The sequence below is a fragment of the Xiphophorus couchianus genome, chromosome 14 (genome assembly GCF_001444195.1).
Source record: "Xiphophorus couchianus chromosome 14, X_couchianus-1.0, whole genome shotgun sequence".
NCBI classification, from domain to species: Eukaryota; Metazoa; Chordata; class Actinopteri; order Cyprinodontiformes; family Poeciliidae; genus Xiphophorus; species Xiphophorus couchianus.
The window spans coordinates 5966557-5989484 of record NC_040241.1 but is presented as its reverse complement, the minus strand read 5'-3'; the positions used below and the strand labels follow the sequence as shown (position 1 = coordinate 5989484).

At 42.0% G+C, this 22928-nt stretch overlaps 1 protein-coding gene and 1 long non-coding RNA gene across 8 annotated transcripts; both read left to right on the top strand.

Moving 5' to 3' along the window:
* The first annotated feature begins 198 nt into the window (after positions 1–198).
* LOC114157168 (heterogeneous nuclear ribonucleoprotein C) lies at positions 199–11356 on the top strand. 6 transcript variants are annotated; one of them, XM_028038016.1, is made up of 10 exons: positions 267–394; positions 911–1026; positions 4924–4994; positions 5359–5630; positions 7268–7364; positions 7499–7546; positions 7757–7926; positions 8395–8508; positions 9573–9724; positions 10379–11356. In XM_028038016.1, exons 3-10 carry the CDS (start codon positions 4990–4992, stop codon positions 10463–10465), a joined length of 945 nt encoding a protein of 314 aa, XP_027893817.1. In that variant the 5' UTR covers positions 267–394; positions 911–1026; positions 4924–4989; the 3' UTR covers positions 10466–11356. The 6 variants fall into 6 exon arrangements, with proteins under 6 accessions (XP_027893820.1, XP_027893819.1, XP_027893818.1 ...); XM_028038018.1 differs by lacking the exon at positions 911–1026 and having other exon boundaries at positions 247–394; positions 7292–7364; XM_028038017.1 differs by lacking the exon at positions 911–1026 and having other exon boundaries at positions 247–394; positions 8395–8496.
* Positions 11357–13888: 2532 nt separating this feature from the next.
* LOC114157253 (uncharacterized) lies at positions 13889–21587 on the top strand. Of its 2 annotated transcripts, none has more exons than XR_003598101.1 (2): positions 13889–15894; positions 20837–21587. It is a non-coding gene; the product is annotated as an uncharacterized LOC114157253 (long non-coding RNA). The 2 variants fall into 2 exon arrangements; XR_003598100.1 differs by lacking the exon at positions 13889–15894 and adding an exon at positions 16904–17014.
* Positions 21588–22928: the final 1341 nt, after the last annotated feature.

Genomic DNA, 22928 nt, shown 5'->3' with positions numbered 1-22928 from the left:
TAGATTGTTTCTAAGTCAAATTGACAAAAAAAAGTGCAGTCTTTAGCCTTCGTATTGAGTTTTAGTCTCCAATATTCCTGACGTTAATCGTCTTTTGTTCAGGTTTTTTGGCTTTAAACTCTCTCACGCCGTCATTTGCGTCGAGCGACAGCGGTTGACTGACACATCCGTCCAGTGTAGCAACCAATCGGTGATAGACTTCCCCAGAAGGGGGAAGTCGGGGGATCCAATCAGAAGCCAGGAATACAAACGGAAGGTGTGTGAGTCGACGCCATTTCGTGTCAGCCGGTTTCAAGGTGCTGCCTACATTCAGCGAGCAGAGCAGTAAGCGGATAAACCATCTCCCGAGTAAAACAAGCTTTCAGTTGTTCTCATTTTTAGTATTAAGGTCCTGGTGAGTATTTTTAACGATAGATTTTTCGCGCTTTTTTCGTTTTTTTTCTGAATTTTGAGGCGTCTTTGGGATTTTTTTTTTTTTTTAATGTTATTTTTTTTTATTGCTATTTTTCCTGGCTGGTTTTCCCGAGACTGTGTTGACTGGCTGGCTGGCTGGCTGGCTGGCAGGCTGGCTTGACTGTTATGGCGTACATTTTGTGACGGCAGTAGCAAACTAGTTTGCTGTAACATTCCCCTCGGTGTCTTTGCTCTGTTTTTCCTATTTTAAACCCCCATTTTTCAGGCATGTTGTGTTCTCTTGTCGTGTATCTGACTGTTGGCTCGTTTTCACGGAGAGAAATGTGGAGGATTGTTCCAGGATGATCTGTCCTGTTTTTTTTTTTTTAAACCCAGCTTGCTCAATCTCTGGAATAAAAATATGTTTTTTATGTCGCTTTTTCATCAGCCAGCAAAAAAAAAAAAAGAAAACAGGTTTACATTTCTTGACATGGTGTTTTTCCCATTTTCTTTGTAGTTATTGCTGAGGCTTTATGTTTTCCTGCAGAGGAGTGATGTCATTTTTCAGGCAATTTTCAAGGACAACATTTGAACATTTTGCACAGTCAACAAGCTGGAGTTTTCTTTGCATAGGTGCCACATATTTTGTTCCTTTTTGGCAATATTGGTATATTTAATAAAGTTTTTTTTTCCCCCCCAAAAGGGAAAAAGTACTATTACAGGAGAAGGTTTTTTTTTTTTTTACAGGAGAGGTGTTGAAGGGAGCTTGTGGAGTGCAATTTTGATTACCCAGTTTGTTTTTGAGCAAATGACAATAAAGTTATTTCTATTTTGAGGTGTGCAGATGTTATGACCTGAGGGCTCACTGAGCTCCAACAGGGTCTAAATAGCTCTGATACGGCGATACTTTGCTGCGTATTTGCAAATTCAGTGTGCTTATCTGTGTGAGTGTGACCACAAACAAGGTGGTTTAGCAGGCAAATCAACACTTTAACAGTACTTCCACCCTTCCCCCCCAAACGATTGCATTTTCTTTCGCTTTTTCATATTTACGTAAAGTTTCACCAGCAACAGAGGCACTCTCTCTGTGTTTGATTTTCCTATATTTTCATTATAATTATCATTTGAACGCTAAAGTGTTTGTTTTTTTAGTCCAAAACAATATGATTAGAGACAATGGATGGGGAAAAAAAATGAATGTTTTAACTGGTTTGTAGTTATTCCAATGGATTATATAAGTGGAATAACTGTATCATCCCTTGTCACAAATACATAAACATGAGTTATTCCTCATATTAAGCTTGACATTATTAAAAAGATTCAAGAAGATTTCATCTACAGAACTAGACCCGTAACCGTACCGTATCCCTCTGATGGGAATTTGTACTCTATGGCTGCTCAAGCCATCGAGCATGAGCCATGCTAACTGCGGCAGCTTTCACAGTTGAAGCACCAACACTATATTCATACATACCACAGACACAGAAAACTGAGTTCTTATAAGGATGGCCAAGTTTCAGACAATAAAATAATATAAGGCAGTTAACTATTCTTTTTTTTATTATTACTGGCCATACTTTCCATTTATTGTGTAATTTGGTCATTTTAGAGCTCAAATATGGGCCATTGATGAAAGATGAATGTAATGATGCCACATAACATTCCTCATGTTGATATAATTTCACTATACCACATATATTGGTATATTGAGGGTTTTTAGGCAACGTTCTGTAAAGTTATCACCAGTGATAGGTTGCCTGTAGTAGAAGATCCTTCGAAAGCCACACAGACCCCCAGTTTATAACCATGTATTAAGAGTTTTATCAGCCTCTGATCAGATGGCACTCATCAGTTTGGCAATGGCGAAGATTTGTTTCCAGAGGCCGTTATTTCAGGGTCAACTGATTCAGCCGGCAGCGTTACTGTAGCTTAGCAACAAAGCAGCTTAGTTGTCTCTTGACCAATAATTAGAGATGAACCGATCCGACATTAATATCTTAATCGAGCCCAATATTGAAAGAAAAAATTGAGTATTAGAGGCAGTGTGCCTGATCCATAAGGGCAAATCTATTCAGTCTAATTTCTAGGCTTTGTACTTTGAGCAATGTTTACTAAATCTCAGATTTTTGTATCGGTATCGTAAGTGATCAGTACTATAGTGCTGTACCCTAGTATTTGACTATAACAGTTTGGATTCAATTATTCTTAAGCTGTACTCCCTTTTCTTTGAGACAAGCATTACAGAAAAGCTGACCAAACAATTCATTTAGCAAACTATCCGAGCAATGACTGACTGTCTGGATCAGTCCAAACCAAGACTGAGCTACTCCATAAACCGCATAAACTTATGGGTTTGGAAAATAAACCCCTAAAGGAAAGTGGATGTGTCTAAATCCTGCAGATCCCTCCTTGAACCCCAACACTCCTGTCAGAATGAGAAACACCACAGCTGCTGGTCGCTCTGTCGGGTTGCCAGCTTACAGAGACGTGCCGGGCGAGAGCACAGCATTAAGCTTTGGACAGACAGTCTGCTGCTAGCATGTAATCCCTCTGCTGCTGCTGCTGCTACTTCTGGGTTACCCTGAGGCCCAGCTGGCTGCACTTCTTGCTTTTGACAAGTGATATCTGCCTCTTGCTACATGAAATAACAAAGTTTCTGTCAGCAGAAAAATGCAACGTCATCACACACCTGCTAATTCAGTCAAATAATGATTAAATCTACAACGACAACAGGATTATAGCATAGAGCATAGAATGGCTCTGGATGTTGTGGGGGTGGGGTTTATTTTGTTTTACTGCTGCCTCCATCTGTTTCATAATTACAATGCGCACCCCCGCCCCACCGCAGTCTTACATAACTTTGTGACAACAAACTCAAAGCTCTTTACTCTTATTAAAGCCGAGGCTTCAGTGAAGCACTGCGGAGTCTGGAGCAGACAAGAGAAGTCTCAGAACTATGCAGCTCTTTCATGCAAACAGAAGGCAGACAGTATGAGGCTGCATTATTTATTCAGCACAAACCTCAACAGGCTTGAATATATATATATATATATATTTTTTTTTTTTTTTGTTTAGGGTTGAGGGCAACTATCTTTGAATAATGGTTGTATTTTTATCATCCTTTCTTCAGAAATGCCAGATGTAAGGAGTGAATAACTAATAATTGTAGTCTTTGACCAATCAAAAAACATATAAACCTGCTTTCATTCATCTCTGTATTCATTCTGAGATGAACTTGCAAATAGGAGGACTCTAATTTTACTCTTAATTAGCGATTCACAGATGTAAAAAAAAAATTGGGCCAATATCGTTTCTTTAATGGCCAATAACTGACATTTATTCTATACGTTTTTTTCCCAATCCTTTTGACACTATGAAAATGCATACACCACTCACACTGCTTGACTACTTTAGTTAAATGCCCCACAGTTCTGCAGTTAGTTAGTATCATTGTCACATTGCCGCACAAATACCACATGGCCAGTCTTCTGCTTTCCGCCCTCGTGAAACATATAGTACACGACGGGGGACACAAATGCCAACAATTTGGAAATAAACATTGATTATTGAAATCGGTTCGGTTTTACTCATGGGACCAATACGTTAAAAATCGTACGATACGAGGGGTGCACCGGTTGCAGGTTTCTGGAAGATTACCGATCTTTAAAAACAGGCTAACCTGACTTTTCCGATTTTGGCCAATACCGTTTTTTTGTCGAAAAGTTGATAAATATAGCAACGAAGTCTCTAAGTTGGCAACAGTAGAGTGGCTATCATTAACCATGCACGAGTAAACGTGACCTGGTGGGCAGGTCTATCAGTCCGTCCTCTCTTATGGCAGAGCAAAAGGCAACAGTGTCTGGTTTTCAGACCTTTGCAGAGGTAAATGCAGTCGATGGATGAGATTGGTTTCACGTTTAAGTATCGTCCGATCACCAATTTATCGGAGCACCCCTGTTTACACCGATGTTGATGCAGAATACGTCGTGCATCCCTACGATATATTTACATCGGGTGACTTCTTAAGGTAGTCAGTTGGACTGACAGGCCTACGTGATGTTGGGTACACACCAAATGTCTATAATAATGTCGACTATTGATGACTGTATTGTTTGTAAGCAATCCACATTTTCCCCTTGCACTTCCCTCCTTCTCCACCAACGTAATGTTTGTGATGATGCTAAAGATTTAGTCTGTATTCTAAAAATCCCTATGGAATACATTCGTTTTAATCTGACAAAATACGGAAAACTTAAAGCAGCAAAATTACTTTTGTGCCGTAAAAAGTCAAACCCTATGGTGTTGTGTTTTTACAAGCATCTTTTAGTGGTTTTCAAAATAAACTTCAACAAATATTCATAGTACGAATCTATAATTTTGCACCCATTAAGTATTTATTAGTAGTTAGGCTTACAAATTCTAATTCATTTGTTATTTAACTCACAATTTTCTTTGATTTAGCCAAAGACATTAGAAAATGTAGTGGATATTTCCCTTCAGTCACTGACTCCTTCTCTCACGGGTCCTCAGGACTCTCTTCTCTCCAACAGACAGAAAGGCAGGCAGGCAGCCCTCCACCGAGCCGATAAAGACACAATGGAGTGAGTGTTGCTTTCAGACCCCGACCCTCTTCTGCTGTCCATTTCACAGATCCCTGCTTTTATTATGGTAGAGCATCTTACACACCGTTCGGGGTGTAAGGATATGCTTCCTGTGTGGGAGCCGTCTAATTTTTGCAGGAAACACTTTAGAATTGTTGAGCATATATTTTACACACAGAAACTTTATGGCCAAGTTTTAAACTAGTATCAGGAACTTGATGTTTAGCAGCTAGCTGTTAGCTCAACTTGATTTTCAAATTTTATTTAGCTCACCAGAAGAGAGAGACCTTGTACCCTCAGCGGTTCTACTATCCAAATGACAGATTTGATCAACAACAATCTGCTTTTTATCTGCCTCTCCCAGCTGGTCGCCGTCCTCCACCTCCAGCTCCATGGCGAGCAGCAACGTGACCAACAAAAACGACCCCCACTCCCTGAACTCCCGAGTCTTCATTGGCAACCTCAACACCTTGCTGGTCACCAAGGCCGACATGGAGGCCATCTTCTCCAAGTATGGCAAGATCGTCGGCTGCTCCATCCACAAGGGTTACGCCTTCGTGCAGTACTCCAACGAGAGGAACGCCAGGGCCGCCGTGTCTGGGGAGGATGGCCGGATGATCGTCGGACAGGTGTTAGGTAAGGGTAATTGACCATCAACTCTAGTTGGCAAGGGTTGGCATCCTCCATGTTTTATATGTATCCCTGCTGTAGAACCCCTAAATCAGTTGCACCACAATTTTTTATTAATCTCCGTGGAGACCTGATAATTTTCTATCCATCTTATCCAGGTGCGTTAAACTTATAAAAGACAGAAAACATGCAAGACAACAACCTCTGACTGACTTTGAACAACACCTACCCCTGAGGGGTTTCCCCAAAGGCTGCTTAATCTATTGTACAAAACAGCTGAAATACTTAAATCATAAGGAACCAAATCCAATTTTAACCAGACAGATGGAGCTTAGATGTTCTCCCAGTGAACATGTGGCTGGGTACTCCCTTATATTAGGTCAATTGGTTAATCTAAATTGCCCTTAGGTATGAGCGTGTGCATGTACTGTCCTTTGACAGATTGACCACCTGTCCAGCGTGACCTGGTGCCTTGCCCAGTGACCTATTAGGCCATTACTGCCTATTCTACTTCTAACATTGACACGAACACATAGCACAGAGGACGTCAGTGACAGTTTTAAACAAGGACAATGTGACTCACTACCTAAGACTTGCAGATGCATGTCTTAGGCTTAGTTGCCAGAGGCATGTACGAGCAAATAGCAATTTTTCAGTTATTTTTGTCTTGTGCCACGGGCTAATCACTATTAGGAAAATATATCTGTATGTTGTAGCTGGCTAATTTAGCTGAAATAGCCGTTTGCCTTGCAGAGTCCTATTTGGTGCTAAGTTTAAAAGACTATTTCTCAATTTTTCAGGAATCTTGGTTGTATTTCATTATCTGCTGCTCCAGTCCTAGTAGACTGAGTGTGAACTGGATTTTTCTACGGCAAAAGAAAAGATTAATAGCATCTAAATTTGACTCGTGAAATCCTTATTCCATAGCTGTAAACCCCCAAATCAGGATTCTTCATTTTTTTTCCAAAGTGCCAAGGGCAGCACTCATCAAATGCCTACTACCAGAACTTGACTCTGTATCTTGCCTATTAATTTATTTATTGAAGGGGAGGAAATCAAAGTGAAGATTAGTCTTTTTAAGATTTTACCTAAATGGCGTGAGCTGTAACTAACGCCTGTCTGGTCCATCATTGACATTATGACACTTTGTAGATTGCAAAGGCAAAAACAATCATTATAGTGCTGAAAATGCTGGTGTCACAATTAACAATAGTAATGTTGATGCCTAATTTTGTGACAAACTGTACTTCCTTTAGTGTTCTGTAAAATCGAAGAGCCCAGAAAAAGATAGGATGCATCCAAGAACTTAGGTATTTTATGTTTTATCCCAGTTTAAATTATGGTCAAGCGTCTTCAGAACATCTAGAACTTGTCTAATATTTAACAGGTTCTTTTAGTTAAAGGATATCGTGTTGCTTAGAAAAAGATCCAGTGACAGAATTATTGCTCTTTATTTTCTGTTTGGTGCAACAGCCGAGTCACTCTGCTGCCCCCTAGTGCTGAATGTTAAGCATTAAAAGAAACCTTCTTATGGTATTTTTCAAGAAGATTACCATAGAAGTTAGTCATATTGTTATACAGTTGTGATCAAATTCAAATTTGAATTTTAAAAAAGAAAAAGAAAAAAACACTCTTTCTTCTAGACGTCAGTGTTCTCCTTCCTGCAGACATTAACCTGGCAGGTGAGCCGAAGCCTCGCCGATCGAAGACGGCGAAACGATCAGCAGGAGACATGTACAGGTGCGCATCCCTGCTGCTCAGTTTCCCTTATGACAACATAGCAATATATGATTGCATTTGAAATGTTTGATTTAATTGGTATGACTTCTGCTATAAGGTATAATTGTGTTTCTGTGCCGTTTTCTTCCCTGCAGTTCATCTTTTGATTTGGATTATGATTTCCAAAGAGACTACTATGACAGGTAGCGTGCTTATTTTTATTGTCGAGGATTCAATGTTCACATTCATATCGTTACACTGTCTTCAACCATTTTGCTGTCCAAATATAGCACATGCCATTTCTTCCTTTTCTCCATCCTCACCCTAAACTTAACAAACTGCTGTTTAATTCATTGAATGAGAATGTTGACGCTTATTTAATGGCATGTAACATCATCTTCCACGGCCTTCAGAGTGTACCCGTACCAGTCTCGGGTGCCTCCTCCCGCCCCACCTCCTCTGTCACGTGCCACGGTCCCCTCGAAGCGCCCCAGGGTGAGTCTGAGCAGCGGGGGAAGCCGACGGAGCAAGGCCGCCTTCTCCTCAACCTCCGCCAAGAGCAGCCAGAGGATCTCCCGCACAAGTAGGTCCCAACGGATTCCATGAAGTGGTCAGAATTTCTACCCGTCTCCACTGCAATAAGCAAGTGGAACTGCATAAGATTGAAGAGAGACGGGAGCAGCCTGGTTCTCCAAATGAGTCTGATTTTCTGACCATCAGTAGAAAAGCTTGGTGGTGTATGGTAATGCAGTGCCAAAGTAGACTTTGGCCAATGCCTCGTGACTACAACTGCAGAAATCATTTTTCCTTTACCTACATTTGATTGCTAACCTTAAATGTTGATTGCTTGGAAACCTGAAATCCTGCCGCACATTTCTCAAAAAGTGTCCAAAACCCCAACGAGAGCCTAATATTTCCTCAAATGTCGAACTGAACTTGGGGTTTTACCGGTCAGCAATTGTCTTAAATGCCCTAAGATTGCACAGGTCAGTCATTTTGGGAGACTTTTAATGTGTATCCACACACATATTGACTGTTGTTTGTCCCACAGTGAGGACGGACGATTTACAGACCATCAAGAGAGAGCTGACACAGATTAAGCACAAGGTGGACTACCTGCTGGACAGCTTGGAGCACATGGAGAAGGACCACAGTAAGAAGTCGGGTAGGCCTGCAGATTCATATGTTACTGATGAACTAACTGCATCAATCTTCCCAGAAATGTCATTTGTTTGACCTAAAAACATAAGGTGTCCCATGCACAGTTCACTATTAGTTTATATTTCTGAGTTTGTGTAGTCTGTTCCAAGGAGGGTTTTTTTTTTCTTCTGCGAATTCCACTCAAATGGCTTTATGATATTTGCTAGTTTTTAATGAAGTTCAGGCTGCAGAATCTTCAAGTCTTACTGTAGTTTCTCAATTAGATTTAGGTCTGAAATTTTACTAGACCATTCTAAGACATGAATATGATTTGTTCATAGTAACTCTGGCTGTATGTTCAGTGTAACTTTCCTGTTGGAAGGTAAATCTCCTCTCTAGTGTCAAGTCTTCTACTTCTTTCAGGATTTCTCTGTATATATTTCCTCTCTTTATCATCCGACCAAGCTTGCTTAGACTGAAGAAAGTCATCTGCACCACCTGATGCCTCATCCACCTTCTTTTAACCTCAATAATGAGATTTTCAGGGTGAAAGCGGCTTGATTTCTTTGTCTATCTTATTCCATTATTTAAGCCTATCCAATAGTTTTTACCATAATAGAGAGGCTACACAGCACAGTAATTACAGTAAAATTATACTTTTACAAACGTTCCCAAAAAAGACATGAAATGCCTTGAGACACTACAATCAAAATACGAAATTCAAATTAACCACCTCAAAAAACTTTTACGTTTTAGAAACATTACAAAAGAGCATAACAAAATATCGTAAAACACAAAGTCTCAACAATTTCAAAGAAAAATTGTTAAAAAAAACCCATTAAAGTATAAATCTACCCATTCCATCAATTCAGTAATCCTTCATTATCTATTAAAATGTTTGAAAATTTCCATGATCAGCAACGGAAGCCAACATGACATTGGTTAGCTGGGTCCAACATGGATTGTGTTTGTTAGGTGATGTTCTCCACAGAGCACTAAGCTCATAAATATTTCAAATTCATAAATCTCTTTATTTAATTTTTATGTTTTCTAATTGGTTGGATCCATTTTCCTCTCCTTTTCACACAGAGATTAAAAGCTCCAAGCCAGAACCCGGCGAGGTGTCTCCGCTCAACTCGTCTACTTCCAGCAAGAAGGAGGGTAGCCTGAAGAGAGCCAGAGGGAGCCAGGAGATGAACGACTCGGAGGAGGACGGAGACCTGCTGGAGGATGAGGACGAGGTGAACCCAATTTTTGTAGCTCCGTTTTCCTTTAAAAACCCTCCCGCGGTCTCAGCGCAACGCCCGAAACCCATCCATCCATTTTCTTACGCCCTTGTCCCTAGTGGGGTTGGGAGGTGCTGGTGTCTATCTCCAGCTAACGTTTCGGGCGAGAGGCGGGGTCATCCTGGATGACCATCCGCCAGTCTGTCGCAGGGCAACACAGAGACAGACAGGACAAACGACCATGCACACACACACACTCACACCTAGGGAGAATTTAGAGAGAACCTGCGAATCCCGAACCTGACAGTCATGTTTTTGGACTGTGGGAGGAAGCCGGAGAACCCAGAGAGGACCCACACATGCACAGGGAGAATATGCAAACTCCATGCAGAAAGACCCCGGGCCGGGAATCGAACCCAGGACCTTTTTGCTGCAAGGCAACAGTGCTACCAACTGCACCACTGTGCAGCCCCCGCCCCGAAACCAACCAAACAAAAACTTCGTAATAAAGCATGTGAGGTACCGGAGCACCCAAACGGGTAAAAAGCTCGTGGGGATCCACGTGACTCCGTCTATTAAGACCACGGGATGGTTTTAATCACCCAGTTCTCTTCTTCTTCTCCTCTGTTACGTTGCATTCTATTTTTTTTCCCCCGCTTCTCTTCGCAGGTGAAAAGCAGAGGGCGAGACGAGGACGACGGCGAGCAGGAGGAAGGGGAGGACGACGGCGACAGCACCAACGGAGACGAGTCCTGAACGGGTCACGGAGAGAACAACACCGATCCGTGCAAAACAAGTCGCGTGTTCAACTTTCTCCACACCACAGTGATCTGCTCGTTTCTGCCGAAGTGATAGAATTTTTTTTTACACGGCTTTGACTTCCCACAGATTAGAAGTGAATTCCTCTTTTTCTTTCTTTCCTTTTCTTTTTGTTATGTTTCATGTGTTTCCTCTGAATGGCCCTCTGCTGCTAGTAGACAAATATGGTTTTCCAACATTTGGTGAAAATCGAAGTTGGGCAGATGAGAAATGTAAATTATTTCATGTTTGGGAATTTTGCTGCGTGTTTTGCCAGAAATGTCTAAGTTTTTAGGGTCATGGTCATAAAACAACACTTCCTCACTGACCCATCTACCAGCATCATGCCGTTCTGTGCGACTTCTTCATCACTGAGCGATAGTAAGATTTACTGTACAACAAGAACTGCTCGCCGGTTTTCTCAAACATTTTTCTTCACCTAAAATATCTCTGTTTTCTCGCATGTGTTCTGTTTTGTTAGTTGATTATTTAAATGCCTTTTTTTTCACTGTTGACTTGGAACAAAATGATATAAAATTGCTGCGACCATATTTCTAAATCCGTCAAAAAAGAAAAACCTGCTAATCCTGCTGCAATGCTGCATCCCAACCAGCAGGTGGCAGCCTGCACCAACTACAAGATCACAATGACCTGTTTGTGTTCCTCAGACAATCACTCCTCATTTTTGCTCCTAAGATAAAAACGTGATCGCGCACATAGTCCACCCTTCCTCCCTAGACAAATCCTGTTGTTTTAAAATGTCTTTTAACCAGAACTGACCTCGGTCCAACTCTGTTGACTTCCATATTCCTTCTTGACGTCACAGGCAAATAAACGTGTTGAAGTTTGCTCCTGTTCTGATTTGTTTTCGTTGCTGTTGTTGGGGCTAAAACGCTTCATTTCTGTGAGAAACACGGTTATGCAACAGAATGTGAGCGTAAACAGCAGGGACGTCCCGATGCGATCCCAGGAATCGCCTCAGGGTTCAATCACGGCGTCTTTAAAAGATCACCGTGAGGATGCATTCCTGCTTGGTCCACTTTAATCAAAGTCCATTTTCTTCGCCTCGCTTCGTTTGGGGAGATGTGAACGTGCAATTGAAGTCTGGTCCGCCTAAAAACAAAATCTAGGTTTTGGTTCAGTTGAAGTGAACTCTGGTGCAGTTAGAACGCTTATTAAACATGAATGCAGCCACGCCGGAGACCATTCCAAAAGCAGTAAGCGGACTACAACATAGGGCATTCTGGGTAAATGCAGCCTAAACAAACTCACAAATCTAGCGCTAGCATTAACTAGCTTGCAGTCTTTTGCCAGAGACAAAAAAAAATCCGACAACTGCTTAAATCTGATGCTACTCCACTTTTGTCTAGCGTTTGTGAAGAAGGAATTTGCTCTCATGTCTTCTTCCGAGGTTTTCATGTTATTTCCTTCAGTACTTCTTGGTGTAGCGCCACCACAGGCGAGAGGGTGACAGAACAGCTTGCTCAAAGGGTTTGGTTCGGTTGAGACGGTGAAGTGTGAAAGTGAACTGCTCATAACCGTAGATAAGCATAGGAATGTAGATATACTGGTAAACTGAGAACTTTTTTTTTTTTTTGCCTTTTTGCTGGTGTCATGTTACTTATTCTGCATCAGGAGAGCAGTGAGTGCACAGAGCAACTGAAACACTGGTTTTCAACGTTTGACATGCAAAAGAAAATGGTAAGTTTATGAAGTTCAAGTAACATTCCCATAAGTTTTATCTGTCAGCGATTAAATGGAACTTAACCAAAATATGTTATGAGCCAAATTTCCAGAGTGGAAGCATGCTAGGGCTATCTTAGCATGCTAGGGCTATCTCAGCATGCCAGCACTTTGTTAGCATGCTACCTCCATGTTAAGAGTGCAACATTTATGGAATCACTTCCTCAAAATGTGAGAGTATGAAAAATGGTGACGATGTGTTTTGACTAAGGCTGTTTAGAAATTAATCATAACCGTGAACATTTAGGAGAGGCGTTTTCAGGACAAAGCAGTTTTCAAAAACAAGCTAAACGAGCTAAATAAATGCACAGAGATAAAAGCTATTAGCCATTTTGTAAAGTCTGACAGCAGCTTGGTCCCACAGCAAAGTGCTCTTATGAACACGAAAGAGGTGAACATTTTAAAGTGGTAAATATAGTTCATGCATCTCCCCAGATCTGTCTGTTTACATCTTTCATAAGTAGGCGTATAATTTTGGAAGCAGCACTTCCTGAGTTGTAAACAACAAGGATAAAATTGCATAGGACCCAGTTTGTAGGCTGCAGACCACAACTTCACTCCTGCATATATTTATACACATTCTGGCCGGCGTACACAAGCTGAATTGTGAATTATGCGGCGCAGCGTAGCACAGAATCCAAGCTTCGGCTTTTATTCACTCCTTATAATGAGCGATTGTCAGGAAACGTCCAGTATTTTAACACATTTTACCCTCTTGCCTAATAAACGCCTCCTTACAGCGACGCAATATGCTGCCAGAAATCTTTGGAGGAACTTGGAGAAAGAAACAGGAGGAGGAGGGGGGTGAAAAAAAATCAAAGCGGGATGCCAAGAGGCGAGAACTAAGTCGATAAGAAGCGTTCTTCTCGCAGGGTGAACTGTGATTAACAGGGGAAGGGGAGAGAATGAGAGCAGGGATGAACAGGCCACAGAGGAGCAGGGACAGATGGAGGGGCAGCCAACAGATGGAGAGAAGGCAGAAAGAGTGGAAAAGATTTCTGGCTACTCGCTCGGGTGGGGGGGGGGAGCTGAAGAATGTGGAAATGGTGTAACAGTTGGAGCGAACCCTCGCAGGGCTGAGGCCTCGGTTTGCTACACTGCTGGATGCTCTTTCTCTGCACAGCTAACCTGACAAAACAGGGATATTTACAACAGTCTGGAGTCACTGGACATCCTTTAAAGAACCAGTGTCATGTGAAATCAACTTTTTTGAGCTTTGCATCATTCTGTAACGTTATTCCTTCATCAAAAACTCCACATACGTGGAGTGTTGCCTTGGTCCTTTCATGCATGTTTGAGAAATCCTTTAGTCTCCATGGCAACCATTCAGCTCTGCAGAATGCCTGGGTGGACCTGGCCCCTCCCCTTTCGATGACACAGCTCCTCCTCTGAGCTGCAGTTTCCAAGTTTCAGAGCTTCCGCCTCACAGAGCAGCCCTCTCTCCCCCGCGACTCCTCCACTCAGCTCCTTCAGACTAGCCAGCAACAATCGGCAAACATCTGCTGAGCTCATAATACGAACTACTTCTCAGTGCAACGCTGGCATAAAGGGTTAATAGAAGAACGATGTCGTGATGACTTCCTGAAGGTGGAGTTTCAGAAAGAGGAGGAGCTTTCTTTTCTTTTTTTTTAAGAGACAGAGGCCCAATTTCATGGCATCAAATTACAAAGTAAAATTTCTCTTAAGTCATATTTGATACATATAGCATTTTTAACAATGGAAGTTAGAATTACTTGATGTGCTTAGAAAACAAAAAATACTGCCCCTTAAAAATCAATTGAGAGGTTTGAAACCTCAGAGGGAATCCACATGAGGTGATGTCAGATCACACTGGGTCTGATCAGATGACTTCTCAGACCCGGCAGGCCATCTCGCATATCAGTAGCGCGACCGCATGACAACTTCAGAAATCATGGCAAGGCAATGCACACTAGGAGCATGAGATTCTGCCGAGGTGGAAGGCTTTTTGATCTGGAGCTCTCACGGCAACAAGCTCCGCCCACAAATGCATATTTCTCACAAATGTGCCGCAGTTTAAGAGGAAACAGACAGACTTAGAAAGTGTTTACTGCCAAAAAGCATTGTTGCAACAATGGCAACAGCCATTAAAAAAAAAAAATCGATCGACCAAAATAACTTTCCTTACACACTCTCTGCTGAGTGCAAACTGGGCAACATCTCTTCTCTCGCAGCAGTCGGCTCGTCCTGGCACGACGACGGGAGGGCTTAGTCAAAGTATTAATGGTTATAATTCATTTGGTTGTGACAGCTGAGCCCACTGTAAGCATCCTGGCTCAGCTGGTGCACATCAAAGTGGCCAAGCCATTAATAATGCTATTAGTAACACCGGAGAAAGTCAAATATTCCTAATAGCCTTCTCAGGATGCTTCCTGCTGGGCTATATTCAGACACCTGCGGGGAGAGTGGAGTGTGCTTGTTAAAGCCATTGCAGATAAGCCGTTTCAATAGAAAGTGTGTCCGTTTGCGTCGGCTGATGACAAAAATATTTGTTTCTGAGGGCTTTACGCATGAAAATAATATGTACTGTATTTGATAGTACAGGAGCGTTGTGAGGAACGCATAAAATCACAATTTTTTCCCACTCTGTGAATATGTCTTAAGTCATTGTTTAAAATTGGGTTTTATTCATTTAGAATACTGATCATTTATTCTTTGATATTCCAGCGATTGCGAAATGAATTGCGTCGTTGCTTCATTTGGGATTTTGGTAGATAAAACCGTCTTCTAGAGATTTTTACACCCTCCAAATTCACCATTTACTTTGTGCAGGCAGAGCATTTATGAACATTTCACTTTGTGTGCTGCGCTCTTGAACAAAGTAAAGAGTTTGCTTCACGTGCCGGTGATTCAAAATGCTAAAAAGAAGAAACAGGAGCTGGAGACCCTCCAGCCCCCAAGAAAAAAAAGACTCAAAAGTGCATTTAAAACTAAAATAGGCCACAATCTTGAAAAGTCAAAATCTTCACATAAATCTGACGTCACAATTGCAAACTAACGCAGGCCTCCTGGCCTTTTAACATATCAGAATTATCGAGCCTTCTATTGCTATCTCCTCTGCAACTAAACACAAGGCATGAAAAAACAAAAAACAGCCACTCCCTCAAAACTGCTTTTGCAAGCCGGCACTCAGAGAAAGAATGCACAGTGTGATTTATGTCACAGCAGTACATAAAACTGACATCTGCACTTCCCTGCACCGCTGGGTTCCCATGAGGTTAGCAAGAGCCGCATTGCAAAACTGAAGAAATTCTTCAGCTTTCTCACCGAGGGTTGGGAAAATGGATCCAGCTTGGTTTTGAGGAAAGCACAAAGACATTAGGGCGGTATTGGATGTCTGACTGTCAATACTCTGCGAGATAACAAATAAAACCGTTCACCGAAAGATCAAACCGTTTCCTGAACTGTAAGCTGAACCTGGTGAGCATTGATTTGGCGACTTGTAGGTGAAGGGACCATGTGAAGGTTGAGTTGAAAATGGACCGACTAATACAGAAGCATCAGCAAAAATGCTGACTGCAGGCTGATGCAGAGAGGCGCACAGTAAAACTGCGAGTTTGAATTGAGATAAGGAACCCAGAGGGTGCAACGCAAATGAACGTGTAGCACGTCGTGCAGCCTCCCAGGTGAGCGAAAACGGATGTAAAGAAGGCTGGAGGGGGAGCAGATAAAAGCATGGCTTTACTCTGAGCTACTGCAAGGTCACCGTAGCGATGGGAAGAGGGGGAAGGGAACGAGCGAAGGGACGTGGAAGAGAGGAGGACTGGGGCGATGCGAGCCAGGAGCATTGCGAGGCTGTAGAATGGTCGAGAAACAGAGGGAGGGAAGGAGAGCTGGAGGTGTGTAGAGCCCGGAAGCCCCGAGGGTGATTTATCGGCTCTGCTGGGAACTCTCGCAGTGAAAGTCGACGTATGTGACAGAAATCTGAGAAATAAGGGGGCTCGGAACAAAAACATAGCATAACGTCAGAGACAGAAAAGTAGCAGAGCTTGTGTAAGCTTGAATCGGGCGAGTGCGTCCTCGTCGTGTGCGCGTGTCTGTGTGTGAGAGAGGGTTAGGAAAACAGTGAAATCTGAGTTTACACATCAGGGGGAGAGAAGAAGAATCCCAGAGGTGGATATCTGATAAGTTTCAAACCAAACAGTCGACGCTGTAGGCGCACGGCTGCATGTTTGTAGAGAAACTGCGCCGTGCTGGATCCCGCTTCATTTTGGTTAAAAATGCGCAAACCGAGTCCAATCGGTTGGAGAATGTCTGTGAACAGTAATGTTCTTGTCTTGCCTCAGATTCTGGAATTGGATCTGTATCTGGACTTTAACTGGGACATTCGAACACAAGTCCCATTGTAGCTTTGTCTGTATGTTTTAGGGTCAAATCTTCACGCCAGTCTCAAATGTTTTGCAACCTCAAACAGTTCTTCTTTTTTTTGCAGAGAAGACATGTATTCAGCGCTTCATTGTTCGTTGAGGAAGAAATGAATCCCTACAGCATAATGGTGCCACCGCCATGTTTCACCATGGGGTGGGGATGTGCAATGGAATGCAAATGAGCTGCACTGTGGTACATCTCCAGGAAAACGCAACTTTAAGGTTGTCAAATCACAAAATGTTCCGTGACTTTGGGAGTTTTATCCACACTTTGTTTTTGTTTTTTGAATGTAGGTAACGAGAGAGGGGGAAGACATGCTGTAAAGGTCATCAGGTCAGGACTCAAACCTGTGACCAGGACTGAAGCCTCCGTACATAGGTTGTGTTTTACCCCTGCACCACCGCAGCAACTCTATCCTCACTTGTTGTTGTTATGTTGCTTCTGTTACAACCTTAGATCAGGAAGATTGTTTTTGAGACTCCTTTTGTCCTGGGTTGTGGGAAACCTCTAACCCACTGACAGGAAGCAAAGGTCCAACAAGTTCATTTAGCAATCCGGAAAGTCTTGAGGTCTGAGGTCTTCCTTTAACTCTGGCTGTTAAAGCCAGAGTGATTCTTCCCGGTGAATCACTGGGAAGAAGCAGTCCGACTTCTGAGGTTGAGGCTTGGCTGTAGGAAGGTCCACAAAGTATCGGTCAGTGAGGTGAACCGAATCCATGAGTGGTCTTACTGATGAGGGAGGACAGGTGAGACTTTGGAAGTTGTCAGAACAACCAGAGTTTATTATAATACGCAAAAGTAGATTCAGTCAACTTTTGCGTATTACTTGTCTTTTTGATCAGCTTAGTTGGAGTATCGTCACATAACTTTGCACTCTGCACATTTTTACATTAACTGAACTTCCGTTAACTTTATAAAGTGAAGCCACACTATATCAGTGTGAGCTTCATGAGCTTCTTGTGTTTTGAACGTTTGAATTGTGCAGTGGTTGCCCTGCGACTCTCCCCGTAGCTGGGGTGAATATAAATGAGAGCGAAATGGGGCGTCCACCAAACACAAAGCGGACAGAGAGGAAGAAGAAAAGGAGGAAGGTGAGAAAGAGGAGCAACAGCTGCTTTTTGTTCTCATGTTTCTCAGTGGGGGATGTGGAGGTTAGCTTGTCTTCCTCCTCTCCATCTCTCTCACTCTTTGTAGCCTTTCAAACATGCTAGATCATTGTTGATTTACAGCTATCACGTCCTACAGCCTTGTTCTCAGTTTCAGCAACATTATGCTTCTTATTTTAACATCCCCTCCGCAGCCCTTTGCGTCTCAGCGCGCTCACTTTCTTTCATCTCTCCATCTTTTTTTCTCCCTGCGGGGCGATTGGAGAATGATCCGACTGTATCTGTGGATTAGGTGGGACCCTGGAGGTGTTTCTTCTCAGAGTTAATCTGCTCGGTACAGAGAAATCTGATGATACACTGTGACCCAATCATACGTACAAGTGTCTTTAACGCCGAATGAGCATCGTGTTGTCGTTTCAAAATTCTCTGCTCTAAGCGACATCGCTTCTCACAGGAACTGCTCAGATGGAACGTCAGGCTGTTTTCACAGCTGATAGTCTGGTAGACTCAGTTCGACAGAATGGACACATTTGTTACATTTTCACCAGGTGTGGTTCACTTTCACATTGCACTGTCAAATTACAATAAGTAAGTGCTTTGAAAAACCTGTTTCACCCCCTCACCTGTGGTGGCGCTGCACCAAGAGCTGCTGAAGGAAACAATGACACCAAGCGCAGCTTCCTTCTCCATTAAACGTAACCGAAACTTTTTATTTTAGCAGGATTGTAGGATTTCTCTTTAGTCGTTGACAAAAGACTACGAACAATTTCAAACCATCCAAATAAAATTCAATAAATAAATAAAATTTCTCCCGCAAGCGCTTGACACAAATGTTTGTTTCGGAGCGGTCTGCGGTCCGCTTGGCGTTCGAACCGCACCAGAGTTCACTTCAGTTGAACTGAGACCTAGGTTTTTAGTTGGACCAGAGTTCACTCTAATGGACCAGAGAAACTGGCCACTCAACTGGTGCACAAATTACATCATCGAAGTTTTGGCCACATATTAACGCCGACATTGAGGAACACGCCACCACCTTGGCTAGAACCGAACCAAACACTAACCGGCTAGAGTGAGACTTGAGAATGGAGAAGGAGCTTTTGTGTGCTAGAATGGCCCAAACTCAACTATGAATCTGTCTCAAGATTTGCAAACTGAAGTTTACAGAAACTCTCCATCTGCTTAGAAATACAGGAAAACATTTCATATTCCAGAAGTGCAAAACTGGTAAATAAACTTACACCTGTCCCTACAGATTAAGGTGATTCTTCATGGTATTGATTCATGGGCTTCATTTAAAAAAAAAAAAAGATAGATAGATAGATTGAAAATCATGTATCTTGTTCTTTTCACTTCACAATTAGGTACTGCTCTGTGCTGACCCGTATCACAAAGTCCCAATAAAATATCTCAAGTCTTGTGGCTGTAGCATGACAAAACTCAAAAAGGCTCGAGAGCTCCAGACAACTTAGTCCCACAGCCGTGGATTGTGTCCACACACAGTTGGCAGTGGCCTCGTGCAGCATGTGGTTCTTTTTCACCTACTTGTGCAACAGAACAGTGTCGCAGTCTAATATTAATTTGATACATATCCACTAAAAATAAACACAGCAGCACCGAGTCGCAGTGAGCAGCAGAGCGTCTCTGTCCATACGGTGGAAGCTTGCCTCCTCGTTTTGTAACATCTTTAGGCCCAGCGCCGCTTTCCAAGTTCCAGCGCATTAATATTCATCCGGATAGCTTTAATCTCTCGAAAGTGGGTTATTGGCAAGTGGTATATGTTTCTCCTCTATCCTCTCTGCCTCATTCCCCTGATTAACTCTGCTCCTGTGTCTCAGTGTGATTATAAAAAGGGGTGGGGGGAGAAAAAAAGATGGGAAGGGAGGTGTGTGTGTGTGTGTTGGGGGGGGGCGGGGGGGGGAAGAGTTGTATAAGAGATTTAAAGTGGGTGACAGCAAACAAGGGAGACAGAATAAAAGAGACAGCTCTGACGTCACGGGCGCTTTAACTAGGTCAGGCATGAAGTTGTGATGTCACTTACTCCGGAGCCATCCCACTGGGCCAATCATCTGCAGGGACACTCCCCCCTTTTGTTTCCCCCCCAGCCGCACCCCCAACCTCTGCGCTGGTTTCCAACAGCTGCCTAGAATCAGACATAGAGATGCACACACACATCTACACCGTCCTGCGGCTGTAAACATGGATACAGCCGGGGCTTCTGGGAGAACAGGAGAGGGGCTGATCCACAACGAAAGTTAAAAATGACACCAGTATCTCAACTGCGGATGCTTATAGAGAGCGTGGGGGGGAAAGATTCGATGCTATTCTCTCCTGATTATCATGTATTTATTCATTTAAAACAGAGCGTCTGCTTTGCTTTCTGGTGATTATTAAACATTTCTATACATCTGCTGGGCTGTTCAGAGAGAATACAGCAGTTCGCCAACTCACAGCTCCAGAATGTCTTTGCCCCAAACAAAGTTGTGAATGCTTAATGCCTAACTCGAATTCCTGCTTCTCTCTGTAAAATGTGAAAATTAGCTCTGAGTTTTTTGGGGGGTATTTTTTTAGGGGGTAGAAATTTTTTTTTCTACTTTAAGGACCAGGTTTAAAGCTGGTCTTTTTAACACTGTATTGCCTGAATTTATATCCAGTTTTACAATAACAAAAAATATGTAGTGTTTTTGCTGTCAATCAGATGTTTTAAAAATGGGCATTATAACCGACCAAGATCAGGACACGATTTAGTGTCCCCAAACACAGGAAATTTGTCTCAGCAATGATTAATCAGAAAGTACTAAAGTACAGTTTGCAGAACAAGCAAAGTGCAAATGTAAGCAGATTTTTGACCAGACTTGAGTGAAAACGGGAAGAACCGATTTCTCAACAGTGGCCTAATGTGACCTTCACAATTTCTAGACCTCAACACCATCTGTGAATGAAAACTTTTCTAATTTTTTTTCTGTTTTGTGACATAATGTTAATAAGTACATTTGAAATCTATAGGATTTATGAAAACCGTGTCCAATCGGAACAATGTTCAGCAAGCCTTTATGAGTTTGACTCTGAGAAAAATCTGCAATTCCTTTTTTTTCAAGGTCTTCATTCTTCTTCCCTTCGCGCTCCTCCATCTCGTACATTTCAGCTCGCTAAGCCTCTTCACCGTCTCAGACGGCACCAAAGAGGACGTCTGCGGCGCGCACGGGGAGCTATTTCAGATGTTCTTTTGACTCCAAGCATCAAACAAATCCACTCTGCCTTCATCAGGACGCAGTGGTGAGGCATTCAAGCCTCCATTTGTGTGGAAGAGAGTGGCTGCGTCGCAGGGAAGGAGCGATTTCAACAGAGCTGCAAGCGGAAACCGACTCGCCTGTGTGTAGACTTCATTTGACGGGGACGTAAAGGGAATAAAAATACAAAAAACATGTGGGTTTGATGCCTTTAAGATCTTTTTTTAATGACCTGCAGAAGTATCTCACGGTAACAAAGAGGGAAATGAAACCCTGATACTGTCAATCTAATTATCACTACATGCAAATGTCAGCTGATCTGTTTCCTTTCTGTGCAAAAAGCTGTGCATGCTCTCACCTTATGCGTTGGCAGATCAAATTAGCCAGAAATTAGCAATCGCATGAAGTGCAACAAACACCGCAGTCGATTGTGTCAAGTTCACATCGTCTCAAAGGTGATTTGGAGTCCCAGATTTAGAACCAGAGGTGATTTTGACACTCCAGCCTATCAAATAAATCCCCCTTCAAAATCTTTTTTTTATTTTTTCAATTCGAAACAATATGTAGCTACAAAAAAATAAAGGTTCAGACCCCCAAATTTCAGAAGCAATGTGGATGACGATAGAGTAAGACAGAGAGGTACAGTATTCTGTTGAAAAAAAATAAAAATCAAAGTGAAGCGCATCCATAAAAAAGTCAAGTCCCAAGGTTTACTACAAATTATCAAAGGATACTATGCAAACATACTATTAAGGTCAGCAGACTAGTAAAAGACACGGTTGCTCCAGACTGCTAAGATGGTGAACATACAGGCATACTGAGTGTTTTATGGCAAGTTTCCAACTTATATGAAAGGCAACATTTATGACAGGTTAATTGTGAGTAATAACTGAAAGATGCACAATTTATTATAATTTTGTGAACATCCAATTGACCCATCCATCTTCTATGTCTACCCTGAACAAGATGCCGACGTCTCGTCTTGTCATGGTGCTGGCAATGATCGATGCTAGCACCATAGCTGAATTATAAATATCTCATGTTTGCATCTGTTGTTGCCATGATTTTTAAGGTTGTCGCATCACAAAATGTGCGTGAACAAGCTTATTCACTTGGGATTAAAATGTCTATGTCTTATTTAATGGAATTGCGAAACTGTGGTATTCAACATTATCAGAATGTAGACAAAGATTTACACACATTTTTAATGGAAACGCAGCAATTGACACACATCTTTATTTCCATTGAATGGTAATCTTTTATAGAAAAAAAAATATATATATATATACTGTATATACAGTATATATATATATATATATATATATATATATATATATATATATATATATATATATATATGCTTATTTTTGCTAAAAATTGTCCCTCCTGTTGTTCAGCCCAAGTTTAATAAGCTAGTTAGCTAGTTTATAAGTCAGGCTAACTGATTAGATAGCTAGTCTCCATTCAGCAGCTTAACAGACCTGCCATCCTTTGGTAATTGGGGGATTGTGGCTTTTTTTCTGTTATGCTTTACGGGATACCAGAAAAGCGCAGATACTGTTCCATCTGGAACCTTTGGATGTAAAAAAAGAAAAATGCTAGTAAATGTATTAAAACTTTTAACCCGTTGAAATTAATGTTACTAATTAATCAAAATAAGCCCCAGCCTTAGTGGTAACAATGTTTGATTGCATAAAAGCAGTTCAATACTGGTTGTGAACCACGTAGTTAGCTTGTATAGCTTAGCTAGCTTGTATGGCTAACTGTAGCGTATTCGGTAATGTGCATATTTTCCTTTGAAATAGCTGAACAATAACAACAGCTTACATTACTGTAATAATAATGATGGGGTTTGTTGATTTTCACACCTCGTTTTTCATTACCAGAAGTGTTTAAAAGTAGCCACATTTGTTCACCCTGTAAGAAGGTAAAATTGTTGTAGCATTTCTTCAGCGAGTCG